At 39.2% G+C, this 27,103-nt stretch overlaps 1 protein-coding gene across 1 annotated transcript in view; it reads left to right on the top strand.

Annotated features, from left to right (window-relative positions):
• The first annotated feature begins 882 nt into the window (after positions 1 to 882).
• The window catches only part of camk1b (calcium/calmodulin-dependent protein kinase Ib), a 32,755-nt gene continuing 6,534 nt past the window's right edge, over positions 883 to 27,103 (top strand). Inside the window, exons 1-3 of the mRNA XM_034134971.1 lie at positions 883 to 1,060; positions 6,123 to 6,236; positions 23,109 to 23,240. Coding sequence (XP_033990862.1) covers positions 6,151 to 6,236; positions 23,109 to 23,240 — 218 coding nt within the window. The 5' untranslated portion in view covers positions 883 to 1,060; positions 6,123 to 6,150. The remainder of the gene's footprint in view (positions 1,061 to 6,122; positions 6,237 to 23,108; positions 23,241 to 27,103) is intronic.

The raw sequence follows: 27,103 nt of genomic DNA, 5'->3' as shown, positions 1-27,103 counted from the left end.
CCACAAACTCTACCATCAGCCTACTACTAAAAGGCTTATATTAGTTATGTGAACCAGTTTTGTAGCCTTGGTCTTTGTCATTGTGTGTGACCTTTACCTCTGGATCAGGTCTATATTAAATAAGTGATCATGTGATCCAGAGTTTTAGAGATAATCCCTGCATCTGCAAAGCCATTTTCATTTTCTCTGTGAATACTCATACCATTAATATTTTTCTAAGACCACAAATAATTTAGCAACTTCCATTGATTTTCATCAATATATAACAAAAGTACAAATACAAATATGCTGAAATGGGATAGATGATAAAGTCTACCAATCCAGATGATTGAGATTCAAATGTAATGAGTGCCAGAGTACCAACAAACTGTACAGTTGGCTTATTATTTACAGAGTATTGCATTGTTGTATATTAATACATCTTTGTTGGTAGCTTGAATGCCATAGTTTCAGTATTGTAAAGTAACTAAGTACATTTACTCAAGTACTGTACTTAAGTACAATCGAGGTATAAATGTGATAAACACATCAATAATTATAATCAAAACATAAAATATATATGATTGTGAAATGGGCCAATCTGCATGAGTACTTTTGGTACTTTAAGTATATTTAGATGCCAATACTTTAATACTTTTATTTGAGTAACATTTTGATTGCAGGACTTTTAATTGTAACAGAGTATTCCTACACTTTGGTATATATACTTCTACTTAAGTACAACTAAGATCTGAGTACTTCTTCCAACTCTGCTTGGTTTTCAGCATAGGGCCACCAGATAAAACCATTAAGGCTGCTCACCGACACACTCACCTCCTGTTATAAGTGCAGCCAGGGTGTCACGGGGAGGTGACCAATAGCGTGGCAAAAATGTTTACCTGTGTTTACAGCTCGGGCTCTGATTGGTCGGTGGGCCGGCCTGCCCTGAGGTGACGTCAGGAGGAGCGCTGCTGGTGAGGTTAGTACAGATTCCGCGTGAGGCGCTCCGAGTTGTAGAGACTAGAGACGGACAGACGGAAGAACACACGGCTGCTGGACATTACTCCCCGTTACATTTCAGGTAGGAAGGACTGCTGCTGCACTGTCATGACACAAACTTTTAACTCTGACTCTCAAAGGCTAGACGGATGTTAGAGCGTGGATCTTTGCCCGGGTTTTCTGGCGGCATTTATCACTAGCTAACCTTAACAAGCGCTTAACATGCACTCATTTTCGATTATAGGAACGTTTTACAACTCTCTGACAGGGGTTTTGTTGACTTTAAAACTATATTTCAGTGGAGGCTGCTGAAGTTTACTGTCAGTCTCGTTATGTATACTCACTCACATGCAGAGGACCTGTGTAACTGAAGCTGCAGTTTGCAAGATAATGGACTGTATGAGGGACTGAAGTGACACCTGTCTTCTTCCATGCAACCAGTATAACTTCACTTCTTTCTGAATTATTGTAACCTTATAAGGTCAAGATTTTTTTTCTACAATATGGTCTGACCACATATAAACAGCGATGGTGTTATTATTATCATTCTTCACTGCAAAAATAGCATGCAGGATTTCTCAGTCAACATGACAGGATGTGTATTTTTACCCCCTCACTCATTTCTAATTTCGTTTTCCCTCTTTTTGTTTCTCTTTCATCTCTCTTTCATACACAAAAACCATTCTAATCTCTTATGGAATAAGTCTGCTATCACTTAAAAAGGTCACTTTTAAAGAAGATTTGCAGACTGCATTAGTCAATATCTCTGTGTTTGTCACTGAGCCAGTGGATGAATAGGGTTGATGGATCGAGGGACATGCAGAACAGAATATATAGGTAATCAATAGATAATAATGAAGGGTACAAGTTATTAAACAGGGAATCCGGAACTATCTCTCCACTGCTATCTCTTTGTTTAAACACTGGCCTACAGAAAATACACTCGCCCACCACTACAGATACCTCTTATCTTTATCAGTTCAACCATTTGAAACAATGAATCATTTGTATTTTTTGTACTAAGTGTGTGAATGGAGTTTTGTTGTGCTGGCTCCAGCTGCATGCATTTCACTTCTGTTGATGTGTTTATTTCCTTCTTTACAAAGAGAGAATAAAGCCATTATGGGAAAACATAACACTTCTGGGATTTAGAAAATACTATTACTGTCCTTCAAAAAATGCATTATACTCTATGGAATCTGATACAAAACCTGCCCAGCCAGGTGTGAGGGGAATGCTTAGCTTTTCTCTTCAGGGCAGCATTCAGATTGATAATGAGCGTAGTGCCTCTGCAGCTCTGAAAGCATTGCAATATTTGAGACGTAGCTATGCGCATACCCTGATAAAGCTCTGAAATAAGTAAATACGTTTAAAATCATTACACAAACTAGACCTATTAGGCTTTCAGTGTAGTGAATCTGCTCTACAAGGAAAGCAGTCCGTTCACATGACAAGTCTTGGTCGTCTTCCGCTGAGACTGGAGCCATCCAGTTCACACAAAACAAGTGATGTGTTCAAGAGCAGTTGCTTTAAGTTAGCTTTTAGACATCTAGTTTTAGTATCAGCACTCTTAAGTGTGTCTGTTAGTATGTTCTAGGTCCTTCGTGTGTGTAGTGTTGCTAAAAGTTTTCACACCATTAAAAAGAAAATTTCACACAACACAGTTACCACATGTCTGTTCGTCACCTTTAACTGTGGTCGTGTGTGTGTGTGTGTCTTTCTTCCGTCTTCTGCACATCACAGCAATGGGAAACCAGTGAGTACTGCGACTATCTTTTGTGTAAACCTTTGTGAAAAGAATGAATGCTGCATGTTACATACTAGTCAGGGTTTGTGATTTTAATATCATGCATCTCCTCCTCAATCCTTTTGCTTCTTGGGTTTTGAGCAGCTCATCTTCACCCGTTGGCCAAAAGTCATGTCATCAGTAGACATGATTTGGCTGTTTTTGGCCTTGTTCATGCGATACCTGCATGTGTCTCTCTCCTCTACTCTCCCACATTTTTTAAACTTGCCCCTATCTGCCCCTGCGTGTCAGTAACTTGAACCTTACTCAATATCTTTTGCCTGTTTGAAAAGCAGACCCTACTTGCTGAACATTGTCCCTTGAACTCCAATTGCTTGACATGTGTTGTATGAAATGTAATATAAAGTTGTATAAAGTTAAACATATGTGGATGTTTGCGCCATTGAAGTGAAATCCAAGTGTTTTGAAGAATATTGAGGTGTGTATCTGTAAATTCTGGTCGATTTCTGAAATGAGCACAACCAGTACCGATCAAAGTTCAGATGCATTTATAGATTTTAAAAGGCCATGATGTTAAAATGACTGTGATGTTCAATATCAGTGAATGAATTAACATAAATCTCTCTGAATCTCCATATGAGCAAAGTGAGACGCTACAAAGAAGCAGTATGTGACCGTTTCTCTGACTTCAGTATTTTCTCCAATTGGTCTTGTGCAATTATATTTGGCCTAAAGTTTACAAGGCCTAACTGTTGTTTTTGATATGCCTTTGTAATGCATGAATTCAGTCTATAAAATGTAAATGAGGTTGGAGTTGAAAGTCTTTATTGTGGTAGTGGTGTTTTGAAAGCAAACTCATCTTAAGAGGCGGTAATCATCAAATGATTGATATGTGTTCTTATTAAACAGTTAACCAATGCTTAATCAGTACATACTATTTCTGTGTTGACCAGCTAGTCAACTAGTCCAACACAAACTCATCTCATTTGTAACAAGAAAGAATCTCAACATGCCAGAACATGCATAACTGTCCTGTATTTTCCAACGCTGAGTGACCAACAAAAAAATCATGCTTGGTAATGGATCCTCAATTCTGAAGAAAGAGACTGGTGTCAAGTTGAAGACTTACTGAGGACTAGAGTTACAGTCTGCTATGTATTGTTTGTTTGTGCCCTACAGTAGTTATTACCTTCCAGCAACAGAGAGGCTTTAAAGGTGCAGATTTACCAGCAAACATTTACCAGACATTTGACTGGACTTCCTCTTACTGCTTCCTCTAAGCACATTGCATGCTGCTTTACCATGCCATGTTTGGAAATACTTCCTTTTACTTAAGTTGCTTCAAATGGCATGCAAAATGCGGTAGAGGAAATGATGAATGATAACAATTTGAAATGTAATCCTTTGTGCAGTTTGTTCCTGGAACCTTTGGTTACACTGTTCAGATGCTGTGTATACCTGATCAGGTTATATCATTGTCATTGCTTTTTGTGTGAGATATGCTGTTCTTATTCATATCCAATAACAAAACATGGACGCTGTTGTGGTTTTTGGTAATGAATCAAAAGCATTAAAGTGTCCAGAATGAATTCCACCTAAGCTGCTAACGCAATGTCGACTCTCAGATACAGCTGCTTTGGGTTTCCATGACGACACGTATGAAGCTGACTTCTGACATTAGTGAAGGCGCGAGTGTGTGTGTGTGTGCTGGTGTGTGCGGTGTGTGTGTGTGTGTGTGGGTGTGTGTGCACACAGCAATCAGTGTCTGCAGCTAGCATAGGTCCTGTCCTGTTAACATTTATTCTGAGAGCAGCCCAGTGCCAGTCAGAAACACAATTCAGCATTTTAATGATTCGACTCAGAAATAATAGGAAAAGGATTATTATAATGTCTTTAACAAAATGGCTCTTGTACAGTTGAGAACAATACGTTACATCATCTCATGTAGACAGACAGTGAAGTTGCCAGGCAGGCAGCAGGAGCAGAGGAGGAGAGAGGCGCGCTGATATGAACAGAGCTATTTTAGTCCTTCAGGCCTCCAGTTAAAGGCACTTTCTGGGTTTAGATGATGATAGCTGTGACAGTAGAGAATGTCATGAGGACAAACATCTGAATGTTAACTTCCTCTGAAAAACATGAGCAAGAGAGACAAAAATAATTAACATCCTTTGTTTTTTATTACTTTTAAAGGTGTTTTTATGCTTTACACATCCCCTCACCTGAGCTTGAGCATTATACAAGCTCAGTAAATTCACACACATTACAGATAAGCTGACATTTTATATCCAGATAAGCTTGTCTCTTATACAACAGTGTGTGTGGGAATCTTCTGACAGACACACAGTTCGGTGTGTTTCAGTCATTGAACGTTTGACAATAAAGTTATTACACAAGGGTTTTATGCAGCTGTTAACCATGTGGTATAAAATGGATCACTATATTGTTGAACTGACTCATTAACCAGTAGACATTGACCATGACTTTTACCCTCTCTGCCATACATTCCACTGTAAGCTGGAGAGGTCATAAAGATACTTGGCCAGAAAAACAAAACAATCTTATACTTTCACAGCAGCTCTTCTTCACTCTGCCAAGCTGCAAACATTGCAGGAACCACTTTGAATTATGCTGAAACCCAAACCACCCTAAAGTGTCATGAGTTGCAAGACAACAATGACGGAGTGTTAACCTGTGACAAGCATTTCTGTAGAATAGATTGAATGCAGCCTGTGCCTGTGTTGGTCTGTATCCAGTGTCATACGATACGTTCTGTGTGTTTTCTAGACAGGAAACAGAATTTACCACATTCTTAATGTCACCCTCGGACCCATGCAACGGTGTACTGTAGATGTTATCAGACTGTCACATTTTCTAATGATCTGTTTGTTTAGCTGATATGATGACAACTAGTAGGTTTAGACAGCCTGAACCTGTTTTAAATTTTTTTTATCTTTTTTGCATCATGACATTTAATTGTGCTGAACAATGGGTGCGTTACTTCTGTTCATTGTGCGACACTAAGCTGAGGGAAGTACTCTCCTACAACACACCATGCCATTGACACCATGAAGTGAAATGCCTGCTACACAACAACATAACAATGTTAAACAGAAATTGGACCTGCTTCTTTTTTTTTACGAATGGTTAATGTAGTGTCTTCCAACATGTTATCATGTATTGCATCATCACAGTCAAAAACGGTAAGAAATCCATGTCAGTAATCCAAGTTGTAAGAAAAATCCCCAAAAACAATTATAGTCACTTCAATAAAATCAACCATTTAAGAAAAGTGAGCTGCAGTATCAGCACAGTTTTGTTTTTCATGCAGGAAGCGGGGGGAAACAGTTCAACTTTTGGTATTAATGAGCTTTTCCTCCTCTCCTTTTCTCTTCACTAGCATTGTTTTGGACCGTAACAACAAGAAGATGCCACTGGGTGACGATTGCCATGCCTGGAAAAAGAAGACCACAGATGTGAAGGATCAGTATGACTTCAAAGAGATCCTGGGAACGTAAGTGTGTCAGTGCCAGGGGCAAAAAAACTCCTTGTGTTTTCAGCATAGTAGGATGTCTCTTTCACACTCTGGGAAACATTGCGCAGAGTAACGATGCATTCAATGCTCATCTGTAAGCCAGATCGGCAGAACATTTGCATTTGTTTGACTTCTCCCAACACTTTGAATTTTTTTAACTATAATGCAAGTATAACTGTCTGTGTGTGTCCCTACTATGCAGTAAATATAGGAATGTGTGTGTCCCCACTATGCCGCAAGTGCAATCTTACTGTGTGTTATACCTGAATATATTACAGTTTAACCTGCTTACAAGCTTCTGTACTTTGTAAACGAGTTACGGCTCAAAGTATATTTATGCTGGGCTGTCCCTAGAGAAAAACAGCTCGATGCTTAATTAGAGAAAAGAGGCTCTAATGATGGGAACCTGATGTGGAGCAAGCAGCACATATGTGGTAACTGTGTCAGTGCATAGCCAGCAGTAGCAACAACGCTGTTCTTCTCATGGCTCTGTAAGTGTAATGGCACAGAGTTTGACCTCTAGTTGCTATATTAACACAAACTGCTATGTCAAAAGCTCAATAACAGTTAAAAAAAACAATATTTACAGCAAGAAAGGCACTCTCTTTGTGCATTTGATACACATTAATACAGTGAATACATTTTGTGATGAGCGCCATGACAGATCCTGTGGGAACACTCTTTTTAAAATCCAAAGGATAGTTTTCATGATGTATTTAGTCTAAAGTAAATGAATATAGTAGCCCTGCAGTATTATTTTCAGTAATATTATAACACTGCAATGTATATTTGTGAAGATTATAATGCCACACCTTTGTTTACACTGCGTCATTAAAAAAACCCTGTTGATTAACCTCTCCAACACAATGTCAACAAACCACGACAAAACATTACGTCGAGTGGCTGATATTCTCCTCCCTGCATGTAAATTATTGTAGACAGAACATTAGTATCACCTCTTAAGGAAGGCAGTTCACAGTTATACGGCACCACTAAATATACAATCCCATAAATTACCATAGAGTTGAGTCAACACCTCTGACACTGTGTCAACGAAACCAGCCCTTAATAGATAGCAGTTATTGAAGGAGACATTAAATTGTACTTGTGTACTTAATACAGTGGTAGCTCTCAAGGATCTGTCTAAGGACATGACTACAAAGATCTACTAAACTTCACAAATTGAAAATAATTTGTAATGCCAGAGTGGCCAACATAGTGCATCTACATGTGGAAATATACAGACATTCTCAGTTATGAGTTTTCCTTGACATCAGTTCAAGCTTTAACTTCTAGCTGGGATGAGTCATGCTCCAGGTTTGTTCAAGAGTAGAGTCAAAAACAAGGTCTTTGTATAATCTTAGGTATGGGTCCATTTTTATGCTGCTAAAAATACGTTTTAAATTAAATATGCAATGTCTAGAGCCTTATCTCATTATTTTTCCTATTTTAACGGACAATGCCTTGATGTAAGACACTGGCAGGTTCAATTCCACTTCAGCAGTTTTTGACACGAGTGTTATACCGTATGCACTTTTAGGTTATGTCTTTGCTGTGTTGCTTTTCTTACTTGGGTTTAAAGTGCCTACTGAGTATCATTTTTAAAGCTTAAACTTGTTTGCCGCATCTCTCGATCCGGACTTATATGGCGTTATATTCTATATTTATGCAAGTGAGCCAGAACATAATTCTTGTAGCTATACAGTACACTTGTCTAAACCCAGATGTAGTTTGGCACTCGCACCAATATTCGATTTGCAGGACTCTTTCTTGCTCCCTCATGGAGTTGACTTGGTCACCCTGTCTAAATAGTCCTGCTATCCATTCCACAGTGAAGGGTTTGCTTAGCTTCCAGAAACCAAAACCTTAATTTGCTCTCAAATAACAAATTGCTTTGGGAGTGAAAGTGTAGCTTTTAATGCTACTGCACTTTGAATTATCGCTCATCGATCATGGGGTGCTGAGTGTCATAAGACAGGATGTTTATCCAAGGTGTCTCATTTTATGCACCCTTCACAGTGCATACACCGACATCCTTGTTAGTCCAGGATTAAGTTCTGTGAACACAGACTGAATCCTAGATTGAAGTTAAGTGTGTTTTGTTGGTTTATTAAAGCCAGTCTTATCCTATTTAATCAGTGATGCACAGGGGGAAAAACATTTATTGTAAGAATCCCATGAGAAGGACTGAAGCTGAACCACAGTTTTAAACCTTGCTACAAAAGTATGACAAAAGGGGCGTTCACACCAAGTACTTTTCCCACAGTAGTTCATGAGAACTTTAGTTCATGAGAGCTCCTTTAGTTCTGATGAACTAAAGCAGATCGCGTTCACACCAAAATGAGTTCCTGGGGGTGGATTAGGCAAATTAACCGCTGACGTCACTTCTTCTTCTTCTGCTTTGGGTTTACTGGCAGGCCGCAAACAACTTCACGGCGAGTACAGTAGGTGGCGGTATACACCTTAAAGTTGCAATTCGCCAAAAAACCGAGAGAAGAAGAAGAAAAAAAACTTCCGCTTCCGCTGTATGCTTCTGTTTACCTTCCGACCTCAGACACGGTATGGAGTTGACGTTTTGGTGGTCGTGTTATACAGCTTCGTAACGGAGTTATTTAAGCCAATAACCACAAATACAAATAGACCATTCAAATGCAATAGAAATGCTGAGTCGGAGGCGAAGGCGATTAAGAAGCCTTAATAAAAGGATTGGACCACGAAAAGAAAAGAAGCTCGCCATATATTCTGTCTGTAACACTCCAAGACAAAATCCCACCCAACAAAAGAGCTATGAAAGCCAAATAATTTTATGTGAAATGTGCAATAACTATCTAAATGTGCACACCAATGACAATGTTCCTCTCCGTCTGTTCATCTGTAGCAGGAACATTTTAACATTTCTGGCTTGGTTTTCATGAACATTGTGTGGAATGTTGTAGCATGGGACTATAACATGTTGGAGCAGATCCGAGTCATGGTGCGGAAACACTCGTATTATGTTTCACCTTGGTTAACAGGTTAATTAAGATCGGGTAATCATGAATCATGTGGTGTTGGAATAATCAGATTTTTTTTTTCTCAACTAGGAAAATGAATGGCCCCTCAATTGTGACAGACAACTGGAAAAATATATTTCAATGTGTTGTTTAAACGCCTGAGCACTATAATACAACACATCCTCCTAAAAGCATCTATGTAGTTTCCACACAGCTAACTCAGAAAAAGGATCTTCCCAGTTTGGGTTAGTTACTACAAAAGGAAACTCTGGATTATCAAATGTTTTGATTATTTTGCTAGCACCCTATGTGCATTGATACAAGTGTACATATATACAGGTACATAGAGCAATATCATGCCCACTAGAAGAGGCCTTATAAGCCCCACGGATGGCTGAATACATGCAAAGTCTCCAGTCGTCCACCTGCTCCCAGTTTTGCGCACAGCTTGTTTATGGAGAGTTCACCGGCTCACCGCATCACTCAGCTGTGCGCCACATTCATTTGCTATTGCTGGATTGTTGTCTTGGTAACAACAGGAGACACTTTCCATAATGGACTCAAACAGTCACTATGGAAACAAAGTTTTTGATTTGCTATTAATAATCCTCCAACGGGTGCATATGTGTGCATTGTGCAAGAGATGAACTGGCTCTCCTTTAAAACACAGAAAAACGACACACATGCAGACACACATGCAGACATGCGTTTATGTGTCTGGAGCCTGCCTCTCTGATATTTGGATCCTTGAGGAGATGTTTCGTAGGTGCTACAAATCACCTCTAAATCACTAAACCAAACGTGATGCTGTTTCCTACATTAAAAACATTTGTATGTAAAAAAACACACAAAAAAACTGTTTAGCCAATCAAGGAATCCATATATAATAATGTATATTATATTCAAATTGTCTTCTACTTGAAAGATATATTTCTTGACTGATTGATTATCTTGTATGTATGTTAATATGTACAATATACACAAATAAATAGTTATTACATTTGATTATTTCTTACAAATGTCTGACCTTTGTGACACAAGTTGAAGGATACAGGGACTTTAAAACAGACGGCAGTGGGATGTACTCTGAATCTCCAGCTGCTGCCACGTGTTGTTTAATCCAAACAGATGGGAATTAATAATGCAGACACTGTCACTGCAATCCACTCAAATCCTCTTTTTTTCTCATTTCTGTTACTTAATGTTTATCTACCCCTCCCAACTCTGTATCCCTTTCTGTTTGTCTATCTCTGTCCAGCCAAGCCCAAAACCACATCCCAGCTGTCGCAAATCCAGCTCCGTTTTGGCTCGCCCTCCCAGTCACCTAGTCTCTGACTGCTTCCTGGTCTCACACTGTGTTCCTGATTAACAGCTTAGGTTAAAGCTGGTATTGTACAGGGATCAGGACACGTAAGGCCGAAACAATCATCCTCCTCAGAGTTATCATCACCAATAGTATACAGTCAAATTACAATCTACTCAACAGTTAAACTGATAACACTCAAAAGCTGCTATTTGCTAGTATAATTACGGTTATTCACCTTTTATACTGTGTCATACACACACACACACACACACACACACACACACACACACACACACACACACACAGACCCATCCATCCAGACATACTTGCTTGCAAAATGTTGAAATCTATATTCATATGTAAGCTTTTTCTATTTTTATCATCTTATCTATGTCTCGCCACTAAAACCAATTGCCCCTCAAGGACAAATAAAAGTTGAATCCCCTTGGCTTCCCGGCGCTCCGCTTGGCTTTATTTCAAATATTGACTAACCCAGCACTCTTCAGCATACAGTATGTTGTTCAGTACATCATCCTTCAAACCTGACAGCTTATGGACTCACAGGTCACGTATTTTGAAGATGAATATTGATATTTTTTGTTCTTTTTGCTGCAACTCCGTTATATTAAAGCAAAATCTATTTTTAGCAGTGCACCGTTGTTTATACTTATATTTCCATCTCAAACAACCAGCTGACAGGTCTATGACAGATGTCGTCATTAGGAGTAAATAATATTCTTAATCTTCATGTCCTGTGATGTGGACATACTGTAGAAAACATTATTATAAAGAGACTTATATTATTTGAAAGTTCCCACACTCAGCTGCCAGCTTTTGCGATTTTTCTACTGATAAACTGTTTTCTTTCTGCCTTTCAAATGAATGCTGAGAGCAGTGAGGGGGAAATTCCCAGCATACAGACCAGCATATATCACAAATAGAGGCATGGGGTATGGGAGGAAGTGGAGGGTAAGGGAGCGTGATGTAATCATCTAAAATCATTTGCACTGATTGGCCTGCGCCTGTTTATGTCACTCATGTCGAACGGTGACCCAGTCGCCCCGGCCCTCGCATCATCTCATTGGCCAATATTGATTTGGGAGGAGTGGTGTGTCTGGATGAACATTTGGGCGAGGGAGAGACAACACTTGTTTTGTTTCTAGTTGCGAGTCTGTTCTTTTCGGCACTTATGTCCACGAGCGCCTGTGTTTGTAATTGCTGGTTTGTAATTGTTCTGTTTGTCCTTCCTGTGGGCTTTTTTCTTCTTGATGACCTTTGGCTCCAGTGTTCCCGTCTCTCTCTCCCTCCCTCTCAAAATGAACACATAACATCCATTCATCACACATCTTTTTTTCCAAAGCAAGGAGCCCTCTCGCCCACACGCTGTTATTTTTTTATTTCACAGACAGATTGCTCATTAAAACATTTCTCAGGCATCTTTTGTACATCACGACTTCAGAGTGAGCTTACCTTCCACATTGCCTTTTTTAAACCGTATTTAGTGAATAAAAGCACATAATGAAATACCCGAGGCATTAGTGTTTCAAATTGTCATTTGAGATGTTTGCTGATGTTTCTAATCTTTTACCCAGAATCCACACAGACTTTTGTTTTTTAGTGATTCATAATTTAGTGGGCTGGGATAAAATACTTAAAGGGCCCATGTCATGGCCATTTCTACTGATCATAATTCCATTGTTGAGGTATACTAAAATAGATTTATACTGTGAAATGTTCCAAACTCACATTGGTTTCTCATACAGCATCTCTGTAAAGTATGTGTATTCACTGGTATTCACTCTCTGTCCTAAACGGCTTGTTGGATCTCCTGCCCCCCCCTCCCTGTGAGCCCAGTGTGCTCTGATTGGTCGGGACGTTGAGAGGCTCATTGCTGCGATCTGCTGCGAGGAGCGGACAGGCTTCCGTGTCGGCAATACAGCAAGAACAAGCAAAACTCATCCTGAGCACACACAAACACTCACACTCCGGTCTGCGGAGAGCATTTCTCCGCGATCCCAACTTAGCAGGCCGAAAAACGTTTACCCATTTAAACAGTCGTGGTAGATACCTTGTTTGTTTTAAATAAACATAAATACACACACAACAATGAATACTTACAGGTTGTGTACCCGAATCTCCCGCTGGTCCAAACAAAGTAGGAACAGCATCGTTCTTCAGTGCCCTACGCTGTACATATCCGGCATGAATCGCTGAAAGGTTTGGGAAGCTTTGTTTCGTGAAATGCTGGCAGAGGGTGTGGCCTCTGGGTATCCCCACGTCAGAAAGTAAACGATGGAAAATGAGAAATCTCCAACGAGGCGTTTTGGGGCAGCATAGACTGTGTTAGAGTTTTACTCGCTACAGGGTGTACTTTGAGGGGTTTTGACTCAGACCGTTTACATGCATAAAAACCTTCATAACACACAAGGGGACGGGTAATAACCGGAAAAGCATGACATGGGACCTTTAAAAGAGGAGCCTTTTGCTCTACTTGTGCCCGCTCAGACTCTTGGCTACATTATACGGGTTTTAACGCTGATCTACCACTCGGGCTGAGGGCTCTCTGGTTGTGAGTGGAAAGGCTCAATAACTCAACACTCATTAGGGTGTGTGTGTTTGTGTGTGTGTGTCTGCATGCGCAAGTGATTGTGTGTCCACTTTCAGAAGCACATGTCGCTTTGGCTTTGACTGTAACCTAAAGTCAAATGTAATTGAATTAAATTAATGACATGAAAAACTAATGCAAATTCTCTATGTACATATGTGTATTTCTATGTAATCTTGCTTTTTAAGAGCTATCTTGTAAAATATTCAACGGACAAAGTAGTAGTTTATTAATTCAGAGAGGTTTGAGTATTTATGAAGCTTATATGCTGGAGATTCAGAGAGCTATACTGCACAAAGAGCCAGGTGATAGATGTTACCATTTATAAACAAGGTGCAAGACGTGAGAGCATACGCAGTGAATCACGTAATGCAACTATAATAAAAGGAGAAATGTAACGTTTGATACAGCTGGAGACTTCGTTATCCGTCTGAATTTATTTGATTTTATATTAATAATTGTGCACTGCAGGACATACCACTTAGGGTCCACTTCAACCTAAAATTACATATTTTTTAATATTGAAGATTCTTTTGATTAAGAAAGTTATAGACGAGGCGTAACAGGATATTGGAAAAATAGGACATTGAGACATATTTGAACAAGCCAGGCATGCTTTGTTTGTCTAATACATGAATGCAGAATGGCTGTTGCTTCTCTGTGCATGCTAAGCCTTCATGTCACTCACTAGGAGACGAGATTAGTAATGGCAAATGACAACCGTGCACGTTTCCATTTTGAATCAAGCAGCAAAAAGGTTGTAGCATGATGTGACTTACCCCTCTTGACATTGCACGTCCTGCAATGTGACAATAATGCAAATGTACACATTGCGACGTAGATGCTGATACAATATATATGGCAGCCGTATTATATACAGTATGAGCATTGGACATTTAGAACTTAGGTTTTTGCATTATACCAGAAAAGGCATATTGTTACAAACACATTCTTAAGCATTGGTATAAACAAACTAGTCATCCACAACAAACTGCATTTCTCAATCATGCCATGGACATTATACATCATATTACTGCTAACGTTGCCTGATAGCACAAAGATATACCAGACTTTTAATTTACAAGTGCTTTTGCCTCATTGCTGTGCTGTCTTATCTTCCAGATAGTGAAGAGGCAAAGCAGCCTCTGACCACCCACCCATCTGTCTATACTTATTTTCTTTTTGCATGCAATTCCAACATTTAGTTGAGTTGTACAAACAGCAAGAAGCCCCTAAATCACGTTTGAGGAAATTTGAGCCCAAATCGACTTTTCGTATACTATTTTTGTTGCCCCTAAATGTGTCAGTGTTTATGTGTCAGGATCAAATCCATCAAAATGATTATTAACCAAGTGGTTCCTCCGACAAAAGGAAACGGCCACCTTTATAGGGCGGATGAGTCTCCCAGCATGAGAGCTGTCCCACTTCATCTATTTTTCATCTGTGTCTCTCTCCAGGCTTCTCTTTTTCTTTATGTCTCTTCCTCTCTGCCCATCATTTATATAATTCAAATATTAAAATGTATCCCATAGCATTTCTGTTTTATTACATTTACACTCATCTTCACTCCTCTTAATCAGTTTCTGTTTTTCTAAAAGTGTCTCCTACATGCACACCACTGGCCTTCCTAGAAAGGACTGAATTACTTTTCTTTGCTAAGCTTCTCTTTTGTTAAACATTTGATTGTGTCCAAGCTGTAAGATTAGATAGTGCTAAGACTTTCCTTCATTCAAGGGGAGGAGGCACACACGGTACCCTCGTCCTCATGTGCTGGACCTCTTTGCACATGCAGGACAACATGTTACTGTGTCTGTCTTTGTCACGCTATCTCAGCGCCTGATAAGACCATATATGAGTTATGAGTAAGGCTTCTGGCATGCTACTGTGTCTGTTCATCTCCTCTCAGTTTGATTCAGTGCTTGGACATTCTTTGGTTACATTAAGGCTATCAACCATAATAAGAGAAATCACAGGAAAATAAAATCAAGTAAGCTTCAGATTCATTTTGACACTCTTTCTAGCAATTACAGTTTAACCTTTATTCTGATAAATGACAACTTGGAACGATTCCCAACCCAATCCTGAAAATCCATCCCTGCTTATGGCACCATCAGCCCTTCAGCCCTGCCCTGACCTAATTCGAACAGAAGCCTGCGTCTCAGCACAGCACAGCTCAGCATGGCATAGCCTGCAGTTCCTGGAAAACACACAAACACACACACACACATGCGTTTATTTCCACTGTCTGGCCCACTTATGCATCTCCATCTGCTCACAGCAAAATATCCCCCCAACAGTTTTAAGTACACTTGCAGGCTTGTCATGTTCATCTTCCCACAGTCTTTCGCAATTTGTATAATCCCTTTTTTCCCATGTTCTTCTCATTAAAAGCTGCCCACATATCAGCAAACTGGCTTGAGAAGTCTTTCCTTGTGCTTTTTTATCTCTGGTCGTAGAAATCCTAAGGGAAGCAAGTTATTGGCTTTACAGCGTAATTACAATCCACTTTACCACAGGGATATTGGTTTTTTCATGTCTGTATTTCAAAGCAAGTCCTTTCATCATTTGGACTTGCATCGGTGGGAAGTTGGATCTATTCTTTCCTGACATGGAATACAAACCACTTGAAGTTTGGTTTATTGAGCCACTTAATGGCTAATGTGTGAGCCTGCATCCATTTGTGGGATCATGTTTCGGAGTTTTATGTCACATTTGCTCCGTTTTAAGAGACAGTTTTTCCTCTAGGGCTAAATATGTGTGTTAATCGTGCTAGATCATCAACTCTCTTTTGCAGATACATGCTAAGTTGGTCCGTCTTTGGTGTTAGGCTTGTTGTCAAAACTTCTTTGCTGAAAATAGTGGCCTATAATGCTGCTGGAATGTATATTGTTTATAACTTTGAGATTGAAATGGTAAATTGACAGATCATAAAACCAAAAATGACAAGGTTAACATGGCTAAGAATCTGTTTAGAGATTCAGGGCGGATTATAATCCTCTTTGTACAACTGTTAACTATAAGGTCTTTCTTGAACATCAGAAGACTTAAGATGTAATTCTGCTATGTATAAGATCCTGTTAAACAACCACAATATACTAAATTCATTGAGGGATAATAATACATAAACAATCCATCGTTTGTTTGTGTTAAAAAAACGAAGGGTTCCTAACAGAATCTTATGCGCTTAAAATCACTCATCAATATTATAGATGACCTTATTTAGACTAGAAATGGCTGTTTATATTTCAATTGAGCATTACATTTAGGTCTAGTTATGTAAAGTGTCTTTGTAGATCACTGTGTTTGGACGGCCCGCAGAGCAAATATGGTCTTTTCATGTTTCAGGGCCAGAATCCCAGTCGGGTGTCTTTTTCGTCCTGATTGGACCAGATGGTCCTTCCCTATGTCTCTCTGACCTTTCCACAGTTACCATTTTGTCATCTGTTACATACCTTATTGACCAACTTCTCAGCAGGACAGATGGCACAATTGGTTGGAGTTTGAGAAATGTGTTTTTTATAACAAAAAGATGACATGGCAGATAGACGGGGAAGCTCCATTTTCTAAAAAACACCAAAGCATACTAGGAAAGCTTTCATTTTCATTTTTATAATTACAATCATTGGCACAGACATCTATATATAACACAGCAGATGGTAACAAAGCAGGAAAAATGTTTTCCTCAAAAGATAATTAGAAGAAGAAAAGTCAGACTGAACTCTGGTACAAAGAGCAAGGTACAGCTGTAGTGTATAACAGCGTATAGAGAGGGGGCCTTGCTTCAGGGCAAAAGCAAGAACTTCGTGCAGATTGTGTTTATCGTGACGGCATGTAAATTGTGTCAGTAATAGTTTTTGTTGATGGTATCTATGGAAATCATAGAGAGCATTCATGGCTTTATCTGTGTAGATGTGAGTACAGCCTCTTAAATTGGTCTGCTGTTTAAATGTTTGCATCTTATGTCATGCGATGCGACCGTGTGTTTTTTGTAGAAGCACAAATGCGTGCATGTGAGATCCTTATTCGTTGGTTATTCATTTTGTTGATGAAGCGAGTGAGGCGTCATGGGATACACACAAGAAGAACGCTGCTTGAAGTGACAGAAACTAAGCACGCCAAGTCTGTATTTTAAACAGGCAGCTTAGTGGTAGACAGAAACAAGTGACGTAATAAACAGCCGAGTGAATTAACTGAGCTAATATTTGAACTTAGTTCTTAGAGGTAAAATGCATTTTTCTTGTCCACCGTTTGCGCAGTGCAAATTGCTCAGTCATTGTTGCAGTACAACAGTATGTTCATCAATGAAGTATATGATTTTTATCGGCATGTAAATATTTAATCTATTTGAGGCTCCACATATTTGCATTTAGTTGCTGCCTGTCTGTATTGACACGCATCTGTAGGGTATTTGCACAGTGAATTTTTGAGAACACGCCTTACTGTTTGGATAGTGGCAGTAAGCGTGTCTTTATTAAGGGTTTAGTGGCAAATAGCTGCACAGTGGACCTGGGTGTGTCTGTGTGTGCATCCTCTTCCTGGTCTCATGATGGTGAAAAGAATGTCCTGTTAGGAACAGGAACAGCTCAGCAAACACAGTTGTTTACTTTATAATCCAGTTGAAACCTTCCCCAGGATTAAGCTCTCCGCAAACTCATCACCCATCAAATATTCATCACAATTATGCTGTTCATTTTTTCTGGGCCTGCACTGTGTCAGTGGCAGGGTAAAATGTACTTTTTCTCTCAACTTTCCCCTTTATTATCTGTTTCCATGTGGAAACATGTTCACAGTAAGTATTTATTCCCCTCGTTTCAAAAGTGTTATTGCTGTGACATCTCAGCATTTTTATTAAACATAACACTTGAGTATTTTCCCCCTGCTCATATTCTTACTCTTCACAAGTGCTAAGGAAAATTGTTGTTATCTCAGCATTAATAACTTGGATGATACAATAGTGTGTTGTGATATTGGCATTAGAACTAAGCAGACCACTGCCAGCCGTTAGCTATATATAGTTATTGCTATTATGCCCATACTTTGTTTAATGGCATGTGCTGCATATTCCACAATATGCTAAATGTACCTGGTGACGCTCTGGTATTTAAAGGACCCCAAAGCAGAGACTGATTCAGGTAAGGTTTTCAAGGTGTTTAATGAAGAATGCAACAAAAAAAAAAGGCAGGCAGTGATGGCAGGAAGCTAGCGGGTTAGCAGAAAAATCTCCGATGAACAGAGAGAGTTGTCCATGGAAAAGACACTGGAGTTCACACAAAAAACAGGAGATCAGAAACACAAAGCTCTAGGCTGCAGAGAGGCACGCTGGTTCATCCAACTGCATGGAGTCATCTGGCAGAGTAGTGAAGTGAGGACTGGGCTTTTAATGGCGCAGGTTGATTAGGTGATTGGGAACAGGTGTGCCTCGTCTGCAGCCAGGAGAATGCCAGCCACGCCCCCAGCTCTGTAGAGAAGGAAAACAGAGAAGGGAGGGGGGAGAGAGCAAGAACCAAAGAACAACAAATACACCACAAAGACAAAGACGATACATAACACCTTGTGTTAGAGTGAAACTGTTAAACTGCTTTTCTATGACAGAAAGGAGGAAGTATATTTGACTCTTTATCATTGTAATATATTGCTTTTATTTAGTTGGAGGCCAATGTAGGAATTGGACGCATAGTTAAAATGTAACTTTGCTGCCTGATTCAAACATATTTTATATCTATTGTTTTTTATCCGATGAAATAAAAAAACAACATGATAAGTATGTGCAGGGCCATTTTGCTACAGGAAGTTGGGGGTTACAGACTTCTGTTTCTGACAAACAGAGTTAGACTGCAGCTGATCTGATCCAGGCATGTGGTTTCACTTCATTTGGGGAATTATTAAAAGGGGAAACATGTTGCAATGTGCCATCACAAAGCAACTCTATGGCACCATTAAGGTTTGCTTGCATACAACCAAACAAACAATGGTACTATCTATATTCCAAAGACACATTAGGGTTCTCAGTTTTTCCCAATGTTTGTGTGAACCACTGTTTGACACTTCCCCAGAGCCCCTCAGTAGGAGCATGGAGAATGTCAGCGAAATCCTCCAGATGCTTTAGAGGAATTTGCAGCACTGACAACCTCCTCCACACAGCTGGATCTCTGCCAAAGCTAATGGCCTTTCTGTGACAGTTTAACTTTCTTGTTGAGATGTGACCACACGGCCTCACTCCCAGGATAATTGTTACTTTGATCAGTAAATGGGTTCTGTGTTTTTTAGCTTTGAGCTTTTGAGGTGAATAACACCACCGAAGTTGTATGTGGGTTACTCTGGATAACGATTGCTAAAGGAACCAGTGGTTAAATATAAACTGTGAAATCAATCAATTAACGAGTAGTAGTAAGTTAAATACTAGTAGTTACTACTTTGTAAGTAGTGCACCTTTTGCTATATCTATCTTTCTGAGTATGTGCTTTTCTATGACACGATTTACAGTTGTCTTGAGTTTCAAAATATTGGGGGTGGGATCCCTTGGGAGATCTCTTGATATCCAGCCAGGGTCAGAAGACATTTTAAAGACTGACATATCTCAATTCTTGAAAATTGTTGCTGCTTTTCCAAATGAAACCCATTCATCTGCAGTAGCAAACTTTGGGAATCCCATAATGATTCAATGGTGTCAAATGTACACATTTAAGTTGGTATGTATGAACCTTTAAAATGGAGTCACCAAATCCACCGTAGGTTTTTAGTTAGGAAGCCAATGTAAATACTGCAGCTATATATAAACATTTATAAGTCAGAGAGTGCATGCTTGGTGCACTTTCAGAAAAAACTCACTGATTTTCCTGTTAAAGCTCCCAGTTTGTCTGCCTGAGGAGAAGAGACATGTTTCCATTTCAGAGCTGAGCAACACACTCGTTAAGAGTTAGGGGGAAAAGAAAATCAATAAGCATTAGAGTACACCGCAATGTTTCTGACACATTTCGGAACAAGAGGAGGTTCTTTATTGCTGTTCATTTTGAAATTGCATTTACAGCATGATTAATAGAGATGTTGTGGTCTGTAGGTCATGAACTTTCGTTTCTGGTCACAGTGGCATGGAGGAGTTTGTTCCGTAAAGCTGATAAAGTATCTACACAGCTAGTGACTGGATGATTGTGGTTCCTCTCTGCCCACACATACAGCTATATGTGGCCGAAGAGATACTGTAAGACAGCTGACATCCACCCCCCCAAACAAACACATATATATACAGTATGTGTTTACATTACTTAAAGGGGACCTATCATGCAAAATGCACTTTTGTACGTCTTTTATACATGAATATGTGTCCCCGGTGTTCCAGGGAACTCACCAAGTGTCAGAAAACACAACCCTCTCTATTTTCCTCCATACCCAAATCTCTAAAAAAGGGGCTGCAACGGATCTGATAAAAACTGATCCAGATTTGAACACTGTCCTGACGTCAGGACAGTGGCGCTACGGCTATTGGGCCAACTCCACCAATCAGGAGGAGACAACCACGGCATTGCCGTTCGAAAGCGCTGGAGACGTTGTAGTACATATGCCAGGCCTGTAGGTGGTGCTGTTCTCACAGAATCTGCCCTTGCTAAAACAGAGCTAAAAAATGTCAAATTGAGCAAAATGAGGCATGGCTAAAATGCATGATCTGTTTGGTATTTTGAAAAAAAAGTATAAATATGCCTTATATAGGTATGGTCCTACACTATATTATTCAAATATAGCATGATAGGTCCACTTTAACTTGAAGGGATGTTATTGCATTGTCTGATTCCTAGCTGCAGTGCAAACAATCTGACTAAATTAAAAGACATGTTTATAGATGCAGATGCTGCCAATTCTTTTTGGCAACACTGCTAGTAAAATGATAAGATAATAGCCTGTTCCAAAACAAACATGCCTGTCTTCACCATGAGTTGCGTGGTAGCAAAACATAAGAGGAAGCATGAGTAAGATCTGATGCGCAAACTTCCTTGTAGAAATACAACCACTTTTCATCCAGAAATGATGCTCTCTTCCCATGAGGTTTGAATGGTCTTTGTTACTGCGTGACGCTCCTGCCATCTTCTGAGCTGTGAAATACAAAGAGTGTTTACCTCCTGCGGTTAGTTTGTACATTTTGTGACAGTCACAGCCAGGGATGTAACGAGACCTCAACATTTTAAATGTATCGACACAGTGCAGCAGACTTATCACAATGCTAACTGGGAGTGTATTCAACTTTGACATTTGACCTAGCTAACTCTGCAATGTCTTGAGTTTTACCCGAGAATCTCATACTTTCCCATCTCTACAATCCCACATGACGTGAAGAGATCATAATGTTTGAAGCAACAACAGATGTTTTGCATTGGGGCTGATTACTGGAATTCCTACTGAAATTATCTCTCGCTATATATACATATATACAAATACTTTTAACATTTGTATTATTATTTTCTGACATTTATTGACCATACAATTAGTCAATTAATTGGCAGATTGACCAAAGATGAAAATAATCGTTAGTCGCAGGCTCGCAGCCATAATAAGAAGTCATCACAAGACATGACCATTCAAAGTGATTGTGTGTTATTGAAATGTCTTTGTCACACACACACATGAGACAATATGAAACCCAAAGTGACAGTAAGTTATGTTGGTCCTTATCCAGCTTTACCTGTAACAGCAGCATTGTTTTCAAACTTTGCTCCCACTTGATTAGATCAGTGTTTGCTGTCATGCCTGTACAATGTGTCATAATAGTTTTTGTACTTATCTATTGGTCTTAGGTTCAGTGGAAATTCATAATTGTGGGTTAGGATTCCACAATGTTATTGTAGAGTTTTGGATATGAGTCAATACATCTCTGGACCTCAGCCAAAACGCTCGTGGTTAGAAAAAACATCTGCCTCTACTCTTAAATGGGTCATGGGAAAAGGCGAAAATAGAATCTTGTAGTTTCAGTTCTGCTGCTTTACTTGTTTTCCATTATTGATTTCAGTTGGCAGGGAGACACATAGAGAAAAAGAGAAAGAAATGTGGTTGTTTATAGTACAAGGCGTCAGGGCAGACTGCGACGCTGTGCATACTTCAGCATGTCACAACCTAACGTAAAACTTTTGAGCAGTGTTGTCTGTACACATATCAAATATATAATTCTAGATGGTTAAATAGGTGTCAAAATGCAATACTTAAAAATGTAAATTAAATAATGAATGGAGTTAGCTGCTCTGCTTTGGTAATGGTTATTGTATCAGAACCTGGCCACAGTGAACTGTATGATACACATACCTTTGTCTAGAGTACCAAACTAAGCTGGCCAATATGTCAGTGTTATTATTATTTGTAATGTCAGTGAATGATGTTGACATAAATGAAAGAAAGTGACCTCTTTCTATTAGAGCTGAATCGAATGGTAAAAACAATTATCGCTAACTTTTATGAAGTGAGTAATTTTTCATATAAAAATGTCCAAAAAGATGGACCTTTACCTGCTCTTCACTGTTATATATCAAACTGAACATCTTTGAGTGACAACAAAATATATATATATAGGGGATTTAAAAAAACTGAGATAAAAATGTCTTACTTTTGACTTTTTTAGACCAAATCTTGAAAGTTATCATTTTCATAAGCGTTTGTAATTGGTGCTTCGAAATCATCCCACCAAGTTGTCTCCTTTCCAAAACTTGACTCATCAGCAACCCAAAGACTTCAACAGCAGACTGAAGTTAAAAATAAACGCAATCTGGCATCAGCAAGTTAGAATTTCTACCAGCACTTGGATGGAAGGGGCCAAGTTATCACAAGCTTTTAGACCAATTTACATCAAAGCAGGAGTTTCCCCCTTTTTTTGTCCACAATGTCACAGAAGCATGTGAATAGCTCTGCCTAAACACAGGGAGATGAATGGACTGGGGGCTGATGGACTGACCTGTGTGTTTGTGTTTCAGAGGAGCTTTCTCCGAGGTGGTCCTGGCTGAGGAGAAGAGGACCCAGAAATTGGTGGCGATCAAGTGCATCCCCAAGAAGGCTTTGGAGGGAAAGGAAAACAGCATCGAGAATGAGATCGCAGTCCTGCACAAGTAAGCAGACTTCAACTGACCCTCAATTTCTTCCTAACCTGATGTATAATGTTCTTTTTAGGTTCATTTTTATTATATTGTTTGAACATAGACATGCACTTCTAAAACAAAATGTTGGGCATAACCTTGTATCTGAAATACTAGCCATAAGCCTCGTCATAATGGTACATTATTCATCTCTGTATCTCCATTAAGTTGTATCACATTACTAGATATCATATACTTTGACATATATATCATGTATATGCATCATATTGAACTTAATCTACTTTTCACTTGATCACTGTAAGACCACATTATTAATCCAAATATTCAGTACAAGAAAGGCCAGTCCACTAAAGTCACTGAACGAAACTCAAATTATTATCGAGTCATCCAATGAGAAAATCAGCAACAGCTTGTATTTCAGGAAGCAATCACCCGGTTGATCTGGAAAAACAGTAGAGTAGAGTTTTCATTGGAATGAGCTACTACTTAAGAAAAGGTTTCTGTAAAACCTGTTTAAACATGTCCTGTTGATAAACCGACAAGCAGTTTCTGCCCAAATGTACCAAGTTTTTCTTGTACTTAAGGTGAATGATAACAAAACAGTCAAATTATTTAGAATTATCTACTTGACGATGACAGTGCTATTGTTTTATGATCCTCACACAGAAAAGCAGCGTTTCTACTCAGGCTTGCAAAATAAGTGTTTTTGTAAAACGCTATGCTTAGGTGCGTTCACACCTTCAAAAACGACCTCACATGATTCCTCCTCACCGAGCTCGTGCTCACGTTCTCTCTCAAGAGATTCACTGTTTTATCATATAAAGACAAAGGGAAGTGACGATAACACTCCTTGTAATCGTGGAGCGTTTCAGACGCGGGGAATTACAGGCCGCGGTGAAAATGGCTGATCTACATCGAGTCCCAAGTTATTTTTAGAGCTCTTGTTGCCTGGGTTACAGGAGACACAACTCTCACCAATATGCCGCTATGATCCCTCCCGAGGTGAGGCTGGAGGAATGAGAGTGGTGGGGGTTAGTTAGCAGTTATTATTTTGACAAATGGAGTAAACTGAGGTGAAGTTGGCCTGAAAATCGTGGTTGCATTGCTTTGTCTGAAGTTTGTGTGGACTCATACAAAGAATTCATTACTCATTTCTACGCGTCATCCTCAACTCCCCCTCGGTACTCAGAGCACAGGCACGATCCGACTGAGGAGTATTATATTGAAGCTGCTTTAATCAATGTTTTTATATTAACAATGGATCAAATGACTACATGTACTGTGAAGGGCATGACTCATAGTGATGAACCCACAGAGATGTATCAGTCCCCTTCAGCTCTGCAGTCCTTCAGATCACCGTAAAAAGCTGTTTCACGGTCTGAACATTACTGTTTCGATCCACTCACAGCTCCTATCTGTCTTTTAAGAGTAAGTTACTAATACTATGAATACTGCTAATTATAAGCAAACATCCTCTTAACATTTCCCTTAGTTTGTGAGGTCTTGAAATCCTCCCATTGAGAATATTCAGTCATCTTAAAGGTGTAATAACAGCAAGTTGATTCAATACAACAGCTAAACCCTGCAGCTAACAATCAGTCCAAGTATTGATAACACTAGCATTTATCATGTACCTGAGTATTTGTAAACATTAAATGAAACTAATCTGATGTATTCAAATTCATTTCTAATGTGTTCTTATCCCTCCTCATAACCATCCAGGTTGACATTGAAATAAACCTCTTGTTTGTTTGTCTTTTACTATAGCAGATAATGGGCACACAAACATGTATTTCTCTTATAAACATGCTTAGACTGAAAGGGTTGCAGAACATTAAACTGGCCATGTGATCTCCTCTTCTAATTCTCTTAGGGATCAGCCAAACCTGTCGTCATTTTCGTTTTAAGACTCTTGTAATTTCTCTCACTTTAATTTATCTGTGTTTATTCAACAGTTCCTACCTGTGGAAAGCACTTGTGACAATGTTTCGATTAGAAAATGAATTTATGATCATTTCTTAGTGTAATGGCCCCTCTTGTGTTGGGTTAGATGTTCCGGTGCTGTTTGTGAAATGGTTGATCAATCTGATGGTAGTTTGATATACCGCTAATGTAGCCATATGATATCATTGGTAAGCTTGCTGTTCATCCTCTTCCCATTTTTAGACCAAATATTTACTCAAACACAGACATGTGCAAATACAGTGAGTAATCGCAGCATGCTTAGCCATTTGTAGCCGTGCCAATTAGAGGAGTCTGTGCGAAGTTGCTGTGAATGCTCTGAAAGTACCTTTTAACACTTTTAAAATAACATGGCTTTATAGAAAATCTGCATCTAAAACGTGGATGTGTAAATCGTTCCCATCATTCAGAACCCTTTCAAATGTAATTAATTTTTCCTTGTGCCATGCAACACCTTCCACCAAGTGTCAGGAAAATCAGGCCAGTAGTATTTCCCTATTGCTGACAAACAAACAGACAAACATACTGAGCTGAAAACAGAACCTCCGAGGACACAATTGTGTCAGAGTTTTGAGAAAAAACTAATAAAATAATATATAATACAACTAGAAAGACGCGATTCCTAAAGCTTCGTCATATAAATCAATAAACTTCCTAATTATTAAGCAACACATTCTGGATAAAGAATCATCAGATCTTCACTCAGATGGTAACTCTGTTGTTGACTTATGTTCAGATAGTTTACCAACCCTTAATAGACAGGTCAGTACCTAGACAAATACCATTGCCAGTATCCACCACAAACCCACCTGCACAGAAATCCAAATGAAATGCACCTATACTACTTATATTTTATTTTTTAGTAATTGTGTGCAAGAGTGCACGCTTGAGCTCAGACACTTTACATGTGTGTGCTCACTAGGCAGGTTCAATCCTTCTCTGGGTCCATCTCTGCCTCCACTCAGAGCTAAGCGGGTGAATGAAGGTGTCCATGTATTGTTACAATCTGGATAAGAGTCATTGCCGTAATCCAGTATGAGCTCATGCTGACTCATACAGCGTTATATACAGGGCAGCACATGGCTTTGTGTTGTCTTTGTCCTCTTACCAAGTCAACTCAATAACCCTCAAGCACCCAGTCATACTCCAGATACTGACGTTAATTTAATGAATGGGTAACCCCCTTTAAATTATTATAACAAAATATTAAAAAAAGAATAATTTGAATGTGTTTTATAGGAATGAGAATGCATCTTCCCTGATTGTTAGACCTAGCTCTTTTAATTTGACGTTATTAAAGTTGTGAATTATATGATAAAACACACACATAAACATGTATCCAGGGCTGAGTATTATTTGATATATTTCATGCCGATATAATACCTAAATTATTGTATGATAACAAAGCAATATGATAACTAACACTAATAATTTCTCAATATGCACCACTGCCCCTCTAAGTAAGTCCAAAACACTTCAAATGTACAAATGCTTTAATATCGAAAATGTATAATGTGACCCTTCACCCAGTTTATTAAACATACTTCATTGAAACATGTTTGAGTCACCAAGCCATACAGTGTGCTCAATTTTTCAAAAATTCTGAATTCATGGCAGAGCTGTTTTATAGGACTACATTGTACAGGTGTTGCTAATAAAGTGGTTACTGAGTGTAATACAGGTATTAAACACACAGTTATCATACCAATCTCCATGTGGTGAGTCATCTCTCCACCCCTGTCACACTACCCATGGTTCTTGAGGGCAGCAGACCACCGAGTTCAGCCAATTAGGAAGCTGAATGCCACCACACAGTGTCTCCTCCTTACATGTGACTGCTGTTACCTATGTGCCTGAGACCTACATTTACTGAACCCTACCTAAGAAATCTTTCAAATACTAATTGCTAAATA

Source organism: Trematomus bernacchii, unplaced genomic scaffold (genome assembly GCF_902827165.1).
Source record: "Trematomus bernacchii unplaced genomic scaffold, fTreBer1.1, whole genome shotgun sequence".
Classification (NCBI taxonomy): Eukaryota; Metazoa; Chordata; class Actinopteri; order Perciformes; family Nototheniidae; genus Trematomus; species Trematomus bernacchii.
This window is presented reverse-complemented; position numbering and strand designations above follow the sequence as displayed.